The sequence below is a fragment of the Ammospiza nelsoni genome, chromosome 4 (genome assembly GCF_027579445.1).
Source record: "Ammospiza nelsoni isolate bAmmNel1 chromosome 4, bAmmNel1.pri, whole genome shotgun sequence".
NCBI classification, from domain to species: Eukaryota; Metazoa; Chordata; class Aves; order Passeriformes; family Passerellidae; genus Ammospiza; species Ammospiza nelsoni.
The window spans coordinates 1,929,418-1,949,861 of NC_080636.1; the positions used below are offsets into that span (position 1 = coordinate 1,929,418).

At 44.4% G+C, this 20,444-nt stretch overlaps 1 protein-coding gene across 1 annotated transcript; it reads right to left on the reverse strand.

The window, feature by feature from the left end:
- Positions 1–3,262: 3,262 nt before the first annotated feature.
- On the reverse strand, positions 3,263–19,345 carry RNF103 (ring finger protein 103). Its single transcript, XM_059471041.1, has 4 exons — positions 19,056–19,345; positions 16,803–16,942; positions 7,406–7,521; positions 3,263–5,382 (listed from the first exon to the last, which is right to left on the reverse strand). The coding sequence occupies exons 1-4, from the start codon at positions 19,279–19,281 to the stop codon at positions 3,816–3,818; spliced, it is 2,049 nt and encodes a 682-aa protein (XP_059327024.1). The 5' UTR covers positions 19,282–19,345; the 3' UTR covers positions 3,263–3,815.
- Positions 19,346–20,444: the final 1,099 nt, after the last annotated feature.

Sequence of the window (20,444 nt, forward strand, 5' to 3'; positions counted from 1 at the left end):
ATCACCCTGCCCCTCCTGTCAGGAGCCGTACAGAGCAATAATGGTGGGGATCACCCTGCCCCTCCTGTCAGGAGCTGTAGAGAGCAATAATGGTGGGGATCACCCTGCCCCTCCTGTCAGGAGCTATAGAGAGCAATAATGGTGGGGATCACCCTGCCCCTCCTGTGAGGGAGCTGTACAGAGCAATAATGGTGGGGATCACCCCGTCCCTCCTGTCAGGAGCCGTACAGAGCAATAAGGGTGGGGATCACCCTGTCCCTCCTGTCAGGAGCCGTACAGAGCAATAATGGTGGGGATCACCCTGTCCCTCCTGTCAGGAGCCGTACAGAGCAATAATGGTGGGGATCACCCCGTCCCTCCTGTCAGGAGCTACAGAGAGCAATAATGGTGGGGATCACCCTGTCCCTCCTGTCAGGAGCCGTACAGAGCTCAATAAGGCGCCCCTGAGCCTCCCCAGGCTGAGCCCCCTCAGTGCTCATCACCCCCGTGCTGCAGAGCCTTTCCCAGCTCAGCTCCCTTCTCTGGAACTCCGCCATCTCCGTAACTTCTCGGTGCAAGGGCTGACTCCCGCTCCGGCCTCTTCCCAGGACGCGCCAGGACAGGGCTCATTCCGGCCCATGGCCACCCTGCCCTGGGGCTCTTTGGGAGAAATGCCGGAGGCCAGGCTGGCTCATCCTCACCCTCCTCTCCGCAGGGTCACCTGGCCGAAATGAAGGGACAGCTTGGAGCCGCTCTGCTGGAGCTCCAGAGAGTCAGTCCATCTCTTCACACCCCGGTGCACAATCTGAGACTGAGAGCGTTAGAAATAAATCAGTGATGCACAGAGTGCAAAAGCTTAGAAAGAAAAAGGTGTTATTAACTTAACCTAACTCTTTAATACCTTAGGATTATACTTACCCTCATTATTTAATTACTGGAGACAGACTTTTTAATGAGTTACAAAAATGTACAGTTTCACTTTGGTCATCTTTCCCTCCAGAATCTAATGCAGAAAAAATACCTAAACAAGCTTTGGAAAAGAGAGCTCTCATTTTGGACTGAGCACCAGCAGTGGGAAAGCCAGTGCTAATAAAACAATAATTGATGAAATCGAGAGTGACAAAGAGATTTAGAGATTATTTAAATCCATCTTTTGTAACAGCAGCACCAAACATCCATTGCCTTTATTAAACCTAACAAACAAGTGAATACCCTCACCTCAGTGCTTTGACATTTTCTGTTTACAATTGGTCTCCAGCTTCCAGGCACGAGACATCAGAGAATAAAACAATGCTTTAGGAATGTTTAGCATCTCAGTTAAGACACTTCACAAGCACCAGCACAACCCAGCCCTGCGAGGCAAAACATGCGAGCAGCGAAACCGCTGACCTTGTTACAGGCACAGTCTTTGCTCCTTGCTCCGGATGTTCAACTGTCAACACGTCAGGGAAGGGCTGTCTGAGATCCTGCATTGTAGAAAACAATGTTCCTTGGATGCTTCTGCTGCTACTGACACGAGCATTTCATAAAATAAACACATCCAACTGCTTCTGCTGTCCTGCTGGGACTCTCCATACACTACACCAGCTGCTCAAGATTCTGTAACAGATGCATTGCCAGGAACTGCATCACAACAATTTATATAACCCAGACACGAGGGGACTAAACCTCCCTCCACAGCTACCTGCTGGTCATGATTACCTGCTCCTGTGGATGTGCCCTCAGTGGCTCTCCTGCTAATTAACCAGCAGTTTGGGTCATCCATCAAAAGAACAGGATGAGTAGAGCAACTGAGGCCATTAGAACCAGTCTTCAGCTGGAACAGGTGTGCACAAAGCTTTGCAAACAAGGCTGAGCCAGTGCACAGGAGCAGAGCTGCTGGGGCTGTGTGTGAGGGTGAGGAGGTCAGCCTTCATCAGCAGAGTGCAATCCACGAGCACTCAGTGCTCCAAGGACACAGCATTGCTCCAGCTCAGCGCTCACAGCTTTTGGCAAAGTGCCGAGGTACCAGAGAAAGGCTGCAGCGGGCTGTGGTACAGCACCTCACTTGTGTGTGTCAGCACCTCAGCTGCAGCCTCATTTATACTCACAAAACTTCTCCTTTCCCTTGGCAAGGCCTCAGTTCAGTGCAGATTTCAAAACAGTCCTGAAACAATGTGGATTTCAGCTACTCATGACAAGCACATACGCCGTGCTGCTGCACAAATTGGAAGCAGAAATGATCTTTGCCCTCATTATGTCTCTCTGCTGCTCTGCTGAGGCTGTAATGACACAGACAGGACATGTACTGGCAGGTCTCAACTGGAATAAAAATGACTTTCTGGACCACAGGAGAGTTGCTGATATTGTGCCCCTTGTACCTCTCTGCTTCAGTACTGCCCCGGGAAAAAGGAAATGAGAGAGAAAAAAGGACTCAGTAAATTAAAAACAGCTCTTCTGCTAATTACATGAATATCCTCTTGGGAACACACCTGGTGACAGAGCCCTGAAACATTTGTTATAAAAAAGAGCATGGCCAGGTACCCTGGACAGATAAAACAATGCCAGCAGCTCTGAGCATCATCCTCCCAACTCTATAAAGACACTGGGAGATGGATTGTAACTGCAATGGGGAGCTGTGTTTGAATTTCCTATTATCATCATCTTTATGTCATTCTCCTCCTTTCCTATCACAAAGGCAAAATTTAGGAAAGAAATAAGACAATTGAAAATATCTTTCTAGTTTAGCCTTTTCCTCTACTTATATAAATCTCCTGCTCTTCCCCCCCACCCCTTTTTTCCTTCCAACCAACAATTCCTCTCTACTTTCAGCCAAATGATTTCTGAAAGGTACAACCAAAATCAGGGTTTCATATGGAAATATCAAGAAAACAAGACTCATTTTTTTTATGGCTCCAAAGAACTATCAAAGGAACCAGAAATCACTTCAGAATACCAGCACAGTTGGAAGCTGGCAATTTGTACCTTTACAAGCCACTTTTGTCACTGCATGACAACATTCTGCTCCTTCTCAACAGTTTACTTTGAGGCTGTAGAGGGAGCTGCCCTAAAGTCTTCCTAGATGTCTGCAGATGAGGGTACTGCAGAGACAGCTGCTAGGAGAGGGTCTCCATCTGGAAAAGCAGCTTGTAATAACTGCAAAACCACATCCAGAGAAGCACCTCAACACAGCAGACTTAGGAAGGAAACAGTTGCCAGTGAAACACCACTGCCTTCTCCTTGGCCAGTGGCTCAGAGCACTGAATTCCTGCATCCCTAGGAGATGATTTATTAGTCACAAGAGTTGTGTTATATTTTTATTGTCTTCACAGATAAATCAGGCCAGCAAGACATCCGTAACCATACACACAAAATATTTATCAAAACAATTAACATTACAAATCTCCTTTTAAAATAATTTATTTCACCGATTTCTTTTTAAATGGTACTGTCTTACAACATACATTATTCAACAAAGATGTGCAGAACAGACTCTAAAATAAGAAACACTTAAATTAAGCAATTGTCTCCGATTAGAATTTCAATTTCACCCACATCCCAACTCGTAAATGTTTGCTGGAATACGCTTCTCTTGTAGGCTTGATTTTTGTGCTTACAAAAACAGCATCAAGTTTTCAGATGTTGAAGAGAACAAATTATTTGCAAGGTAAGTTTGCATTCAGTTCAACATACAAGGCAACCAAATGATTCTGTCATTAACGTTAGCATCATGTATATTTTAGTTCACTGCACTAACATTTAAACTAAAACTTCAAACCACGTAATCTTTTAAGTGACTAACATTGAAAAGGCAAGCAGTAATATCCCGAAAGCTTACAAAAGACAGGGGCACACAGCTAAGACGGGGGCTCGCTCGGCAAAGGCTGCGGGTGTGTGTATGGCTGCTTTTTCTTGTAGGACGCCCACCTGCAGACGGGACAGCAGTGCCGCCCGCCCGCCAGCCACTTCATGATGCAATTCTGGTGGAACACGTGGCCGCAGGGCAGGCCCATCAGCAGGCAGCCCTTTGCAAAATTTTCTAGACACACCACACATTCCGTACAGTGCAACATGTCGGAGGGCCAGGCTGACCAGTCTGGCTCCAGGTCGCCCGCGGAGCTGTACGAGCTGTAGGACCTGGCTCTGCGCTCCCATGGCTCGTGGTGACAAGAGTGGCTGGCACAGGAACAGGCATCCACACCTCCTTCACTGCACCTGTGACACGTGCTCAGCTCATCGTCCTCCGAGAGCTCTCTGTCGCTGCTGAAGACCTCTTTGTTCTCACTGTCAGAGTCACTTTCGCTGTCTGGAAAGGTTTCCAGCGTTTCCTCGTCAGAATGGGCGCTGAGGCATTGAAACCTCCACATGGGCAAGTGTTTTATATAATCAGTTGGTATCAGAGGGTGAAGCCAGAGATCAGGGAAGGCCAACCGCTCCAAGAACAAATCCGGGTCTTCATCCCAGTCTGAGTCAAAAGGGAAGTGTTGAAAAGAAGCAATGGGATGAAACAGGTAGCTGGTGTACCAGTCCCACAGGCTCGACAGCCACTCCAGATTGTTGGCATTTACTTCATCCGTGTTGTTATTGCGCCTTCGCTTCTTCTCAAAGTAATCAATTAGTAAACCATGGCCAAGGTACGTGCTGAGGAAGAGGGCTGGATGAGAGGAGTAGAACATCCAATCTGCCCTCACCCAAGAAGCCAAAGTAGTTGTGTTTGAGTACCTGAAGAGTTTTAAACTGTACTCATAAAAGCTGTCTAAGTAGGGTAGTTGCAAAAAACCTAACACTGGTAGCCAGGAAATAATTAATAGTGAATTATACGTCCCTAAAGTGCTTATAAGAACCACAAAACGCTTTATAGTGGCGCCTTGTGTAATAAACAGGTCCATCCAAGCCATCAGATTAACCAAAACTAAACTTAAAACAAATAAATCGTTAACTTCTGGCTGCAACGAGCGCAAAAAGGAATCCATGGCACGCAGTGATATAAATTCACCAGTGTTATTTCCATACCTGTAAATCCCCTCAGGAGTCCTCAGTATGTACGATGGTGTCTTGTAGATACCAATTTCCGCCATGTAACTTTTATTGTCCCAGTTTTCCACGTTGACAAAAATAAACTCTACTCTTCCAGTAAACTTTACACTCAGTGCAGAGAAGAAGGCCGGAGGCTGGTCGAGGTTGGCAAACAGATAAATTTTCACCCTGTACTGGTCACTTTTGTTCCATTCTTCTTTCAAATGCTCAGAGTTGTAGATGGTTTTGATGCGAGAGGCAGCGTGGGCTGTGATCCATTTGAAGATGTGCTCCACTTCAATCCTGCGCCCGTTGTATTCCTTCAGCATCACTGTGCCCTTGGAGGTGCTGGTTTGTGGAACCGACATAATGAGGGTGGATTTCAGCCAACCCCTCCTCTTGCAGTATCTACAAAGAAAATGGCAGGTTAGATTCCACTTTCATAACCCCAGAACTGTCCTTACATTTCTATTCTAAGCCCAAAAATGAGACATGCTGAGCACCTGGGAACCTTTATATTATAATAGCAGGAAATAAAGGTACCCAATATTCTCTGCCAAAGCATATTTATTCTTACAATACTTTTATATTTTACAGGAATATTGTAAAGAGATATGCATTCATAAAACAGGCAGAGTAATAGTGTTAATTTTCACAGGTCATTAAAGTAAACAAAGCCATGCAGCCACTGATGCTTTGTAAACTGGATTTGAATAATACACAAGCTATCTCTTTGCTTTAAAGCTTTAGAATTAAAAGCTGCTTTTCCTTGGCCTTTCAGGCAAGAAGAAAACCACTCCATATCCCATTGTAACTCAATATCTGTATTGTAACTCAATATCCCACAGCTTTCCCAGTGCTTCCTTCCATCCTGGCTTTGCCAAACAGCCATGGGGTGAAGTTGAGCAGACACTGTTGCTTTAATGAAGCTGACAAGTGTCTGCTTCCTACTGGGACCATTCTGTCAAGATGCTGACAGGCTAAGGGGTGAGGTGAGAGAGCTGGCCACAAAACCAGCAGAGCAGGAAGCACACACACGGTGCTGGATTATTTGGGCTAAAAAAATACCCACACTGTCTGACAGGTAGATGGGATGAACCCCAAATCCAAAACTAAAAGAAAAGACTCTTCATGGCTGAACTGTCCAGAGCACAGTAACTCTCACAAGATCCCTTCTCTCATGCATTTTTCCTACCAATATCACTACACTCAATTATCTAGTCCTCCTTTAAGGAAATATCTGGCAAGCTTCAACAATCAAACCATGACAGAGCCAACAGGTATGCACTGTCTGAGAACCCTGCACACTGGGACCACCAGCTTCATCCACCAGCCATCCTACCTAGCTCCTCTGTGGCTTTGGTCTGTTAACATGGATTTACACAATTACAACTCCCCTTGCCAGGAATCTGAATGCAGCATTTTTAGAAAGAGCCATAAAATACCTCCCTACTAATAAAGGTATGCTGATTACTGCAGCATGTAGTATTCTTCTGAATTTCAGCTGCAACCTGATGAAAACTATTCACAAGGGTTTACTCGATAAAACATTTCTTGTATTAAAAAAAATGAATTAATTTAAAACATGGTATTTGATCAGAACATTAAGGCTACTTAGGAGATATGCAAAGAGAAACACTGCCAAATTTTTAAGATGTTCAAATACAAGATTCTTTTGCATAAGCACTACAAAGCCTAAGCATTTCCTCTTATGATTAACATTGAGATTTCTGTAAACATTTAGGACTTAAGCTGCATAAGATGTGTGTATCCATACATGCCACTGGAATTCTAGACAAAGTCTCCTGTCATGTAAAGCAAACGCCTCCAACAAAATGTTTTAAAAAAGCCTCTTTTTACAGCAGCAGAGAATTATTAATAGCTTCTTTGGCTCTGCTCTTCTTCCTGGTTAGAAATCATATGCAAACAGAGTGACTCTTGCACAGCACACTGTGTGTTGTCCAAGGGTGTGTGCCAGTTTATATATAAACACACATTTGTCAGGGAACAGGATTTGTCAGTAATTCTGGGAGGCAGGCACTGTATGCAAGGTTCATGCTAACCTGTGCTTTCCCCTTCCAGATGGTGACATAACAACTCTAAAACTGATCTATTCAGCTTTGTCCTAAGCAAGCACAGTTCCTTTCCCCGAATGCCTAAACTGGAAGGCCAAACTCTTCTGCTCATTCCTCTCCACTGCTGTATTATGCTCTCCACAGCCTAATCATGCATTACCCACACGATGCTTTAGGAAGCTGCAGAGCTGATAAATAATGTAATGGAGCATTCTGAGCAGACTTTAGCAGAGATAAAAACATGAATAAAGCCACCTTCTGTCACAGCTACTTTTACAACACAGCAAGCCCTGCTGCTAGAACACAGCTGAGCCTTAAGATACTCTGGGGATTGAGATAATCCTTGAAGGATATACCTGGGGTCACTGGAGCAGTTAAAAGTGCCAGTACGGATGCCGAATCTCGAGACTTTCTTCACCATTTTCTCCCAGTGGACTTTACCCACCAGTGGGCTTCTGTCGTTTGCTATGACCTAGTACCAAAAGGAAAAACCAGTATCACAGTCAGCTTGGTTCCTGAAATAAACAGCAAGTTTCAAGCAAACAGAGTGCTGGTCATGCTTGATAGTCCTTCCCCTTCTTTTAGGGCACAGAGTATGAATGTACAACTGAGAGTCATGGTAAATGTCTTTGGAGAGTGAAGCACTAAGATAGAAATGTGGTTCTGCAGAGAGAAAGAAGTGCATCATCATGTTAAGACACCAAAATCAGTGGCAGTTAACAAAAACTTTGGTAAAATAACAAAACTATCATTAACCAGTTCATAGTGGGAGAGAAAGGAGAGGGGTACAGCAGGTTCCTCTTCTTTGCAATAAAAAAGGACCATCATTTTATTACAATTCTGCCTCAGAACTTAGAACATACCAAAGAAACCTTGTCTCAGAGCAAGCAGGGGTGGCAATGCATGTACCTGGTACCAGATTAAACTGCCAACAGCCATTCCTGAGCAGTGGAAACTGCTGATTAAACCCCCAGATAATGCCTAAGGATCTTGACTCCTTCCAGCTTTGCCTGTGACTCACTCTGCAACTTGATGTGACTGTTCCACCAACCCCAGTGTCCCATCTGCCATTTCAGGACGATCACTTGCTGTGATATATCCCAAGTTTAATTTGCTCTAACCCAGTACATTAAAGCTGTACTTCAGGTTACCTCACTGTAAGCTTCTACTGACACAGATGACAAAGAAGCAACATTCATCCTCTGACTTTTATCTGTACAGGGAGGGGGAAAAACCCACAAGGAGAAGAAAACTCTGCCTGCTGCCAGCTGACAGGTAATTTTGAATGACATGACTGATCATGCACTATTCCACAAGCCACCACATTTTCTATTTTAGAAACAACTCACATGCTTCTGCAGGCTTACTGGCAGCCACTTGAAATATATTTTTAAATTAAATATTGAAACTTCCATTTGTTAGATATTTGTTTACCCGCCATTAAACTCATCCCAATCGTTTTCTGACTTAATAACCTCAAATGTCAGCTTGCCCCTGGAAGTTGGGCTGTCACCATGATTAACAGTTCTCTGTGGACATGCTGAGATTCAGCCTAGAAAGTGTGTCCAGCCTTTGAGACTCATAAATATTATCTGCTTCGTGGTAAGCAGCAGCCTCACAGAATCTTAAAATAGAAGAATTCACCAAGCAGAATGCTCTACATAGGGAAACAAACTGAAGTCACAGATTACACTCCTATTCCACTAAGCCCAAAATGTTTAAGTAACACTGGAGGTGAAAATCTAGGTAAGAATCCTTCAAGTTATTCTTAAAACACACACATCATATAGAAAAGCCTTTTTGATTAGATAAATGAAACCATCACACACTGAGACAACCAGCTGGGAAATCTACTGTATTACTGTATTACATCACCCAATGTGACTGAAGCTTTGGGTATTTTAAATTCCTTCTTTTCATGCACTTCAATCAAGGGAGACCAAATTCCTAAAGCCATAAAATATCCTTAAAATATCCTCAGAGCTACTATGGCTTGATAAATGCATCCAACGTGGCAAGCAACCACTGTGTTTTATTAGTAAACACAGAAGTAAAACTCTGGTGACTGGATTGATACAACTACTCAGAGATTGGCTTCTCCTAAAACTCTGTGTGCATGCTGTGCAACAGTGAGGAGAGAATGTTAATGTGTGCAGGAGGACAAACCCTGCTCACTGTTTCTTCTGCCTGCCACCACAACATTCACTTTAAGTGTCATGACAAAAATTTGTTGCAAATGCAATCACCATTATATTTTAACACCAGCTTAATTAATTTCTTATGAAAAATCTTTTCTCCTGGAGAAAGTTATTTATACTGAAAAACAATGACCTAAGTAGCAGTCAGTATTTTGTAACTACATAGAGGAACTCTGCTATGGTTTTGCATACTGAAGCTTCATAAAATATTTTGGGCTTGTGCTTTTTTATGTCATTATGGAAAAAAAAACCCCAAATAAACATGTCCATTGCAGCTGCTCCTTGCAGACAACACCCACTTACAGCACTGGGAGTTCACCATGCCAAGGCAAGGGTTTTGTATTTTGGAAAGCAGTCACCACCTCTGTGCATGAGGAGTCCAAGAAAACACTGCAGGTTAAGCAATCAAAATGTACTTCAGTTTAAATTAAAAATAACCTGCAAACACTTGTAACAGATTTTATTTTAAAAGTGTGAATTTTGAGAAGTTAAGAAATTTAGCTTAAAAACCTGTGACTGAGGAGACTGGGAATTTGAATGTGGAAGAGGCCTGGAAGTTCTTCAAGCCCATGGTGTTAAAGCTATCAGGATTTTATATTTCAAGTAAGAAAAAAAAAAGGTTGCCAAGTTCTGCACTCCTTCTTAGCAATCACTTCCAAAGAGAGGTTAGAAATAGTTTGACAATCCACAAGGATTGAAATAAAGGTCAAAAAGAAGAGCTATCAAAGAAAGATATGCAAGGAAAAAAAAAGTAATGAAAAATGAGCTATTCAAGTTAGGTCACACAAAGACTATTACAAGTTGTACCAAAAGGTTTTTCAGTCATATGAATAAGAATAGAAGAGGGGGAGAAGCAGCAGGATCACCAAACAATGAAGATAGGACAGAAATGTAAGATAATTTTCTTTTTATAGTTAAATTAATACCATGACTCAGTTTTCAGTGGAGGGGAGAGGTGGCTGGCCATGGACCAGTTAAGCAAGTTTATGGGAAGAAATTACATCACTTGAATGTGAAAGCAGAACTCAACTAACTTAATGCACTTAAATCAGTCAGCAGGGTATCTCCATCCTAGCACAAACACACAGGATCACAGGTGAACCTGTGAAAATTTCTTGCAAACCCCTGTCAGACCAATTCACATTTTGACAGGACAGTAACAAGTTTGTAGCTATATTTAAGAGCAAATGAAAAAAAAAATCCCACCAGATTGATTTCAATAGGATGCAAAACTGTAGAAGTTTTAGAGGTGCAGAGACAGTTGCATTTTCCACCTCTTTCCAGCATGCAACTACTAAAGATGTATCATTCCTGATTGACAGAAACTTTCCCTGAAGGAAAACAACTGAGTTTCAAGAGAAAAAGGGAATGCAGTACCCTGTTTGTAGTTTGCTATTGTGTCATGTATTATGTCACATGGAAAAATTACACGAGAGCTACAGATAGGCTTTTATAGTGAGTGGAAAAAAAAAGGAAAGTTTTAAAACGAGCAAGAAAGTGGCTACAGCAAGACATCAAAATGCCAGAAAGGTGCTAACAGACTTAATAGATTTACCTTAGAGCTCAGCTCAGCATATATTCCCATTAATGCCCTTCCTATGGGAACCTGAAGTCTCCCAAAGCCATTTGTAGAAGACATAAAACTGGGAAGCACATCTATGTGAGAAAGAGGATTACAACAGCATGCAGGAAGAGCTGCACAAATCTTGTAATGCAGAGTGTCACACACGAAATTGAATTCAGTAATGAACAGGACACTTGGGGAGTTCATCAGATAGAAACAGCAACGGGAGCAAATGCTCGGGGCTATCAGCTGCTCCACAAGGAAACCAGCACCAGCCATCACCAGGAACTGGCTGCAAAACAAGCAAAGCCAGGGAATATCAGACCTGACAAAACAAACTGGTTGATTGACCTCCCTTACTGGGAAGAGTGTGGTTGACATCAGGACACTGTGAAACTAAAGGGCAATGTCAGTTTATGCCCAATAGGAACAAATTAGCCCTGAATACACCCAAGCCAGAAGTCAGACACATTTCCAAGAAGAAAACAGTCAACAAGAGTATTTGAACAATTTACAGTGTAAGAGAGACAGCAAAATATTTTCTAAACACATTCTACGGTCTAGCAGAAAGCTGAACTAGCTCATCAGAAAGGTCCCTTTCAATCACACACTCTATTTCATGTTACAGAAATAAAGCCCAAGCTCCTAGGAGAAGGTACCTTCTAGGAGATCAGCTAACACAGATGGGAAACAAACACCACGCCTGGAGAAGCACAAACCCTCTCAGCTTTGCTTATTATTAGCTATGTTCACAATCTGTGGCATATCACATGTCAGAGTGACAAGTAAGACAATGAGGGGAACTCAATTAATCCATTAATCATCTTAATGGGCTAAGGGAACCCAATAGGATCACAGTAACCCTGTTATTTAACAAGCTCACACCACAGAATGGATCTGCTCCCTAACCCACACCTAACCCAGGCCAGAGGGTCAGCAGGTCTGAATTACCATCTCTGTAATACTGTAAATGCTGAGATTCTGGTGATTGCAGAAGACAATGGAACAGGGAGCTTTTGCACTGGAAGAGTTCTCATGACACTGAATTACACAGAAGAGTTCAATCAAGAAAGTAATTAGAAAAGTCAGTAAATTAGAAAAAGAAATATTTTTAACTATATGTTAAAGTAGTCATAATTATGACATTAAAGAACAGACTTAAGGAGCAAATATCCCAGAGCCAGAAAGACACAAACACTTGGAAAAAGAGGACTAAGTAAGCAAGGCACTTTGCCTCTCTTGCCTAATCCAAACCCAAAGTGTATTGGGCAGGTGCATTAATATTGCAGTAGCTACTTTATAACCATCACAGATCCAGCTGCTCCTTAATTTCCAAGTACCATTAAGCATTTTAAAGATTATTTTATGAAACATAGATTCTTAAAACACAAGTAAAAATACAACTGATGTTGAAGAGGCTCAAGGAAGCTCAGCTGATGTTAAAGTTTGCTGTAGCAATGCAATATGCAAAGACAGACTCCTTTTCTGGTACCCCTGAAGAACTTGAGCATGACATGATAACGACCTCACTTGGGCATTACCCTGTTTTCTGTGCATTTAAATCAGATTTTGTCCAGTTTCTTTCACACAGGTACGCAGAGATCTCAAAGCAGGTCACAGGAACAAGATTTGTTCTCAGGAAGTTTTGAAGCTCGCTCACAACCAAAAGTGTTCGAATATCACAAGGCATGACAGTGAGTCAGAGAGGGGCAAAAGCAGAACAAACACCTCGTGTGCTCCAGCTCTCTTTATTTTAACCAATTCTAGCTGGGACAGTGTCGGGCACACCTGCTCACACCAACAGCACACAATTTCAAATCCACAGTAACAGTGACACCCTGGTTTTACAGCTCAGCCACAAAGACCATGAGTCCAAGTGCTCCTCGGCTCTGGGCACTGTGACAGACTCTACACCATCAGGAAGAACAAAACCCATCAGTGAGAGACACCATTCCCTGCTGCACACACACACACACACCCAGGGGCTGCCCTCAGAGCAGTCAGTCTCAGCCAGCCCCACAAAGTCACTCTCCACATAAGGAACACAGACATTTCTACTGGAAAAAGCCTGTGTAGTTTTGCCAAAGACAAAACTTATTTGTAACTCATTTAATGAGCTGGTAAGCTTGTATGAACATGAGAATTGTCTGTCTGGTTCAGTGGTTTCCAGTTTGAGACACCCATGCACTCCTGCACAGTGACTGCAGAGAGTAAATGAGCAGAGGAATCTCAATATTACTGTAAGGATTCCATGCATGACCTGCAAGATTTCTAGGGCTCCACAAAGATAAAAAGGTTCAAAAACTCCACTCATAGAAGCCTTTTTCATCAACAGCTATGCTGCAAACTCTATTTCTATATTTAAAACAGATGTAAAAATACAATTAATTATAAATGGGTTGGTAATTTACTTATTAAAAGCTTGGAAAAAAGCTCACTTATTCCAGATAATGTCAGTAAGTTTCTACATGAATGTCTGCACTTCTATTAATTCTGAGACATCTCACTTTCTGTTTATTATCTGACAATGTGTTAATGGAACTGAATTTCCACTTAGACTCTCTTTCCTAAGAATTCACAACTCATTCAGAATCCACCCATATGGACTGCAGATATCTGGAAACTTTTTGTCTTTCTTTTCTGAGAAAGAGACTGTGAGAAATCACGTCCAAATAGGCAAGGACTACATCCACCACAGCACACAGAAATTACCCACATCAAAGTCATGAGCAGTTTTTCCAGGGAGGTGAGGTGACCTATGCACTGATCTGGACAGTCAGTTATGCTGTCACTTAAGTCAGAGATTGAGAATAAATGAGCTTCTGCAATGACTTAACACAGATACAGAGGCAGTACAAGGACTATTCCATTCCAGCTGATGTTATTCTGCGCCCTTGACTGGATATGAAGCCTCTCAAGAAGAAAACTGAAACTTAAAATCAGGTATTCTTGTGGTAAATGATCCTGAAGGGCTATTGGGAAAGACACAAATACTGAATTATGTATTTTGAAAGAGTTTCTGCTTTGTTTCTTTTTAGCAACATGAGCTGATCACCTGGCAAAATTCAGAATGCAAATAAATATGAAAATCACTCATCCTACATGCAAGCAAAAGAACAAACAAACCATCACCACCAAAATGCTATAGGCACATCCCTTGCCCTGTGACTACACCACTTGAACTAGAAACTGAGATGCAGAACAGACTGCAGAATTTTATATCCATAATAATGGCCTTTGCAGCTCTACCAGACACAATCAAAATGTCTGTCCTCGTACTTCAGTGCCAAGAAAAACGTTCCCTTTACTTCTCTCTGCCACTATGTTATAGTAGAGACTTTAATAATAAAAATATACATTCATTTGGATTTTAACTTCATTCAGAGAGGATTTTTTTCTGTAGATAATTTTCAAAAGCCATAATGACTACAATACTGATGTGACAGGCTTCTAGAGACTAACCAGAGCCTGGAAAAGAAAGAACATTACACATAACTCCCCTAACCAACAGGAGAAGCAGCTCCAGAAACTAAAATTCACCCTCCTTGCCAGCCAAAGAAGTACACAACAGCAGCTGGCAAGCAAGAAGAACAACATAAAAGGAAAGGTGATGAGATCATGAGCTAATAGGAGAAAGAACATGCTGCTGTCTGTGGCTCTGTGGAAGTGCCACACAGGAGCTGTGAACAGCTACACTGGTAAACAAATTACCACTGGACCAGGATGCTTTGCATGTGGATTTCCAGAAAATAAAGAAACAAAGCCACAAAACACTGATTCCCTGTGTACTGACTTTGGCTTTCTTCAAGGAACTCATCTTGCTGACTCTCAATCATAAACTTGCCCCTCAATTTTTGTCAAACATATCAAGACATAGTAATTGTTTCCAATTTTTTCCCTTTGATTCTCTGCAGACAGTGATGGCTATCACACTCCCAGCCTGTGCCGCAGCAGAAATTTCATCTGGAAAATAAAAATCATCCTCAAAGTCCTCTCACAGACCATCACAGAGTGTCAAACCAAGTCAGGCAGCAGCCACCGTGCCAGCTGAGGCAGAACTGCTCCTCTCCCTCTGCTCCTCTCCAGCAGCCCCAGAGAACAGGGATTCAGGGCTCAGGATCCAGAAAAGGACCTGGAGATCCCTTCTGCTTCCCAGGCAGCAGCAACAGAGCAGGGGCATCTCTGACCTTGCCCACGGTCACCAAACCCACCCTCGCTCCCCTGCACGAGCATCGAGCTGCTTAATTAGCTGGAAACTTCCCACAGGATTGCAAACAGCAAAGGAGGATGGGCAAGGGAGGGAATCAAGAGCTAGAACTGGGGAGGGATGGTAAAAACCAGCTCTGCAGGGATGAGGTCTAAGGAAAGTGGGAAATCCTGTGAAAGGACATGAAGAATCCAGCACAGGAGTTACCCAGACAGGAGCTGTGCTGGGGAATGGAGCAAATGAAAACTCCAAGTGACGAAAACTCGAAAAGCAAGAATGAAAAATAGAAATTCGACATCTCTTGTGGTTTTTATTGTAGAGAAACAGACAAATAGTGTTCAGCAAGTAAATTATTCTGTAAATTCCACTAATTTTTTTTTCCACAGCTATTGTGACCAACTGAATAGCTGTGTAAATATTCCCAGAATGATGACAACATTCGTCACACTGGAGATATCAAAACACAGCCTATCTGACCTGCTGTTGGGATGCTAGTGGAAAATCCATTACAAATAAAATTCTGCAAGCAAGAGACAACAGAGAACTATCATATTTCACCCTTCTGAGCTGCACAGGGAGGAGGGAAGGTTTTTCACAGCATATTCATGCTTGTATTTGTCAGCTAGCTTGGGGACATGTAAACTGCTTTTCAACACTCTCCCTCTGCTTGAAGAATACCCTCCTGTGTGATTTAAACCTCAAACTTGGATTCAATGAACTCCAAATGTATCTTTCCCAAAACATAAATGCCATTCTGAGTCTGAGGGGAATCTGTCCTCTTGTCTATTTTGGGATGAGATATGATGTGGTGACAGTACAGGTGTAATAAATAGCTTATCAAGATTTAATGACTTCCTGTTAAATAGAAAACATGAAGTGAGACCAGACAAACCAGGTAGGAGCTGTCAATGGAACAATTAATTAATTGCCTGGTGGGGAATTCACCTGTGTGAATTCCACCTAATATGGGTGTTAGGAGAAAATTACGCCTTAAAAAACACCCTCTTGTCAACAGACACGTTGACACAGAAAAATAACTTCTACATTTTGGTCTAGGTTACTTATGTTCTCGGGAATGATGATTAATTACTTCAGAATCCTATTGGAAAAAGTATGTCTTTATTTTCCTAAATGATCTCGTTTTCATGCAGCCCTTGGAAAACAGACTGTGAAACTGCTGGGCACAAAAGGCTTGGGAGAAAGTTAACTTCAAGCCACTGGAATATGTTGCAGAAGCAGCCTGCTGGCCTGGGAAGCTGGCAGACTGAGATCCTTCCTGCCTTTGTGAAGAGCCCACAGAGATTTGACAAGGGCTCTAAGCCCCTCAGACAAGCAGAAACTTAAACTGGCTGGGTCTGAGCATGCAATGCAAGCAAAGGGAAGAGCAGCAGCAGGAGCCTGTGCCAGCTGGGAGCATCTGTACTAATGCACCTCCTTCACACATCACACGGCTCTCACAAACCCAGGGCCAAGGACTTGCATTCTCTGTGTACTTCAGTGTGTGCTGCTCTGCTCGTTCCCTGCTTCTAACATGCCTGCTTTTCAAAAAGCAATCCACAGAATAACAAGCTTTTTTTTTCTTCCTGTCTGTATAGGAACTCTGGCACTTCCAGCCTTTCTTGTTTTATTTCTCCATTCCTCACCTCCTGGATGAAATTTATCTTTGTCACCATCTCCCTGTTACACGTTTTTACAACTAGTTAACTACCCTCATAAACTCCTCCTTTGAACCACATTTTGGGTGTGATCAATATATATTAAACCAAAAAGTCAAATTTATATACCTGTACCAGCCAGATCCCATCTTTTGTGTCTTCTACAAGCTCATAGAAATGCATTTCACCACTGAAGTTTGTACTGGAAACCGATTCAGAGGCCTCTTCCTCCTTGAGAGCTGAATAAAGCTCTCCTTCCATGAGGTCTCCTGAAACAGAGACAGTTGGAGAAATTCAATTAAAATGGCACTGGAGAAAGATGACTTCATGAATTCTAGTAACAGTTTAACTAACCATATTTGCATGGTTGCTCAGAGAACCTTTTCAGTACAAAGGTAGCTAAAGCTTAAGTTGTTACTATAATTCTGTCTCTGGTGACGTGACTGTGAACAATTTGATTTCGGTCAGACCACAGAAGACATGAATGCTCTGTTTCTGATTACACAGATGCACCACACATGCACGAGCACACAAAGGAATAAAAGAACATTTTCTAAGGCTCATTCTCTGCAAATAACAACACTCAGTGGCTGAGAGCAATTTTAGCATGTACATCTTTGCTTTCGTTTCACAGGATTGCAATTTTGCAGCAAGCAATTTCTTAACACTGATAATTCAAACATACTTTCAGAATTTCAATCATTAATTCTGGACCAAAACCCAATGTTTGTGGTCCTGTTACTAGTAAAAATCTCAGGCAGAATAATTTAGCTGTTGGCCTTTGTTTGCACAGTTGGGAAAAGTTCCCATGAACTCCAAATGCAGTGACATAAAAAGCTCACGGTAAAATCATCTGATTATGTTTCCTTCGTAATCTCATTTCCTTCTCGTGTTCTGTTTCACAATCATTACAAACACTGTTAATGACAACCTGCATTCTAGTAACTAATCTACTAAGCTTTAAGAAATGAGGTCTTGTCCAAAACCAGTTTCCTTAAAAATATGAAAATAAGTGCAACAGCTGAAACCCTTTAGGGGTTTGCAAAAATATTCATAATATTTAGAGGGGAAAAAACCCCAACAAAACGCAACCACAGAAAAATGCTGCAAAGCCTGTTGGTATGAGAAGTGTTTCCATGACATTTGAAGAAGTTGGTTAATACAGTTTGTTTGGAGTTAAACACTTCCCTGCAGCATATGCAACCCAAACATCATGACATCATTAAAGTACCTGACAGCCAAGGAGTGAAAGTGATTGGAAACAAAAGTGAAAGTGCCTAATGCTTTTTCCTGTTGGAGCAGCAAAGCCAATAAACAACATAAAAACATAAATAAACAATGAACAGCAAAAGCAAAATAAATTTAAATGCCCAGGATTGATATCAATTATTTAAACCAGCATTTATAAGGTTATTTGGCAGGCACTACATCCATACAAATCCTTCACGATTTCTTACATCCTTCTCTGTCCAGACATTAGAGACCCTCACTGCCTATCCCATCTGCTGGGATTTCTCTCTCGCCTGGATCACCAGCCCTTCCATCACTGATTTAAAAGCCACTACTCACATTTTCCTGCTTGGCTGGCACTACAGCTATTACATCAGCCCCATCTCCCAGTCCCTGGGGCCAGCTCCCTCCGGCTGCTCCAGGCAGCATCCTTACTTTCAGGGCACTTCTGCCATTCTTCCATCTCCCCTGCTCTTCACCAGCCCCGAGAAGTCCATCTCCTTCACCTGGTTCTCCTTACTTCTGAAATGCCTCCCCGCCTTTTTCCGAGCTGATTTTTCTAAGTAGGAACTAGTTCTGCTCCCCTTGTGTAAAACCATCTCAACCCTGGGTACCCATCCCTTGCTCTCCTCAGCCATGAAATCATCGCTTTCCTTGGGGCCCATCTTGATAACCGCACCTGTAATAAACCCAGCATTCGGCTGGGCATACACGGGAACAAGCCGGCCCCAGCTGTAAACACTATCCTACTGCAGCTATTCGGAGTCTCTCCTCCTCGTTTTTCACGGCAGCCGACATCGGGTCGTATCTGTGCCACCCGCACTGACCCGAGCGCCCGCAGCGGAACTCCCGGGGAGGGCCGGGCCGGGCCGGGCCGGGAAGGGAAGGGAAGGGAAGGGCCGCTGCCGGTGCCCCGTCCAGCGCAGGCCTTCCACTCGCTCGGGCTCACAACGCTGTGACCGCCACCCCCCGAGATCCCCGGGCTCCCTCCATGGCACTCCCCTGCCGGGGGCAGCCAGCTCGCTCCCCAAACCCGCCCTGCCCAGGGAAGCGGCGTCCGCGCCTCCATCCAAGGGCGGCCGGAGCCCGGGCGGGGGTGGCCGGGCGCCGACCTCCGTCCGTCCCCCCGGGTCACGGGGCAGCTCCGCGTACCTGACTTCTCCACCAGCTCCCGCACATCCTTCTTCTCGGGCAGCCCCGAATGCCCCAGCCCGCGGCACTCCAGGATGGTCCGCAGCTTCCTGAAGCTCAGCGCCACCGGGTCCACCAGCTGCGTGGCGAGGAAGCCGCTCTCGTACCACGCCACGGCCTCGAACACCCGGGCCAGCACGAAGAGCGCCAGGAAGTAGAGCAGCAAACAGCACAGCTTCACCCACATCTTCCCGGGAGCGCCGAGCCGGAGGCCGGGCTGGGGAGGGAGGGAGGGAGGGAGGGAGGGAGGGGAGCGGGGGCTGTCAGGGGAGCGGGGCCGCGGCCCCCCCGCCTCCCGCCCGCCGCTGCCGCTGTCCCCGCCCCGGCGGAGCCGCGGAGACATAACAGTGACGCGAGCAGCCGGCACCGCCCCCTGCCCCTTTTCCCCTTTTCCCCTTCCCCTTTTCCCCTTCTCCTTCCCCGCGCCGTGATTCAGCACTGCGGCCCGACCCCGCACCCCCGGGCTCGGGGGGCGGTCGCGTCCCTGTCCCCGGCTGCAACTTTGGACCCTGCGGCTGCGCTTTGCTGCGAGAAAAATAATATATATAAATACCTCGGATAGCGGGGAGGGAGAGAGGGCAGGATCCGACTCGGCCGACGCTTTTCATGAAAAGAAAAATATTTACAGAGGCAGAACTGGGGGCCGGTATTTGCAGGGCCGATGTGTTCGGGCAGTTTTGGGGCAGCTTAGTGGACAGAGTTTATTTGGATTCGGGCTGCTGGCTGCGGGGATGATCCCTCCGCTCCTCATTCCCGCACGCCAGCCCCGCTCCCAGCCCTCGGCTGGCGCGAAAGCAAATTCCAAAATTCATCAGCGAGATTGATCTGCGCGGCTCTGAAAGCAAATTCCAAAATTCCTCAGCGAGGTTCATCTGCGCGGCTCTGAAAGCAAATTCCAAAATTCCTCAGCGAGGTTCATCTGCGCGGCTCTGAAAGCAAATTCCAAAATTCCTCAGCGAGATTCATCTGCGCGGCTCTGAAAGCAAATTCCAAAATTCCTCAGCGAGATTCATCTGCGCGGCTCTGAAAGCAAATTCCAAAATTCCTCAGCGAGGTTCATCTGCGCGGCTCTGAAAGCAAATTCCAAAATTCCTCAGCGAGATTCATCTGCGCGGCTCTGAAAGCAAATTCCAAAATTCCTCAGCGAGGTTCATCTGCGCGGCTCTGAAAGCAAATTCCAAAATTCCACAGTGAGATTCATCTGCGCGCTCGGAGCTCGGACTCTGCGGCTTGGCCTCGGCACTGAGAGCTGGTGCCAAAGCGACAGCCAAAGGCAAGCGTGAGCTGCACCCCGACCTCGGACAGGGGTTTAACTTGGGGCTGTGCTCACACTGGAAGCATTTTGGGGCA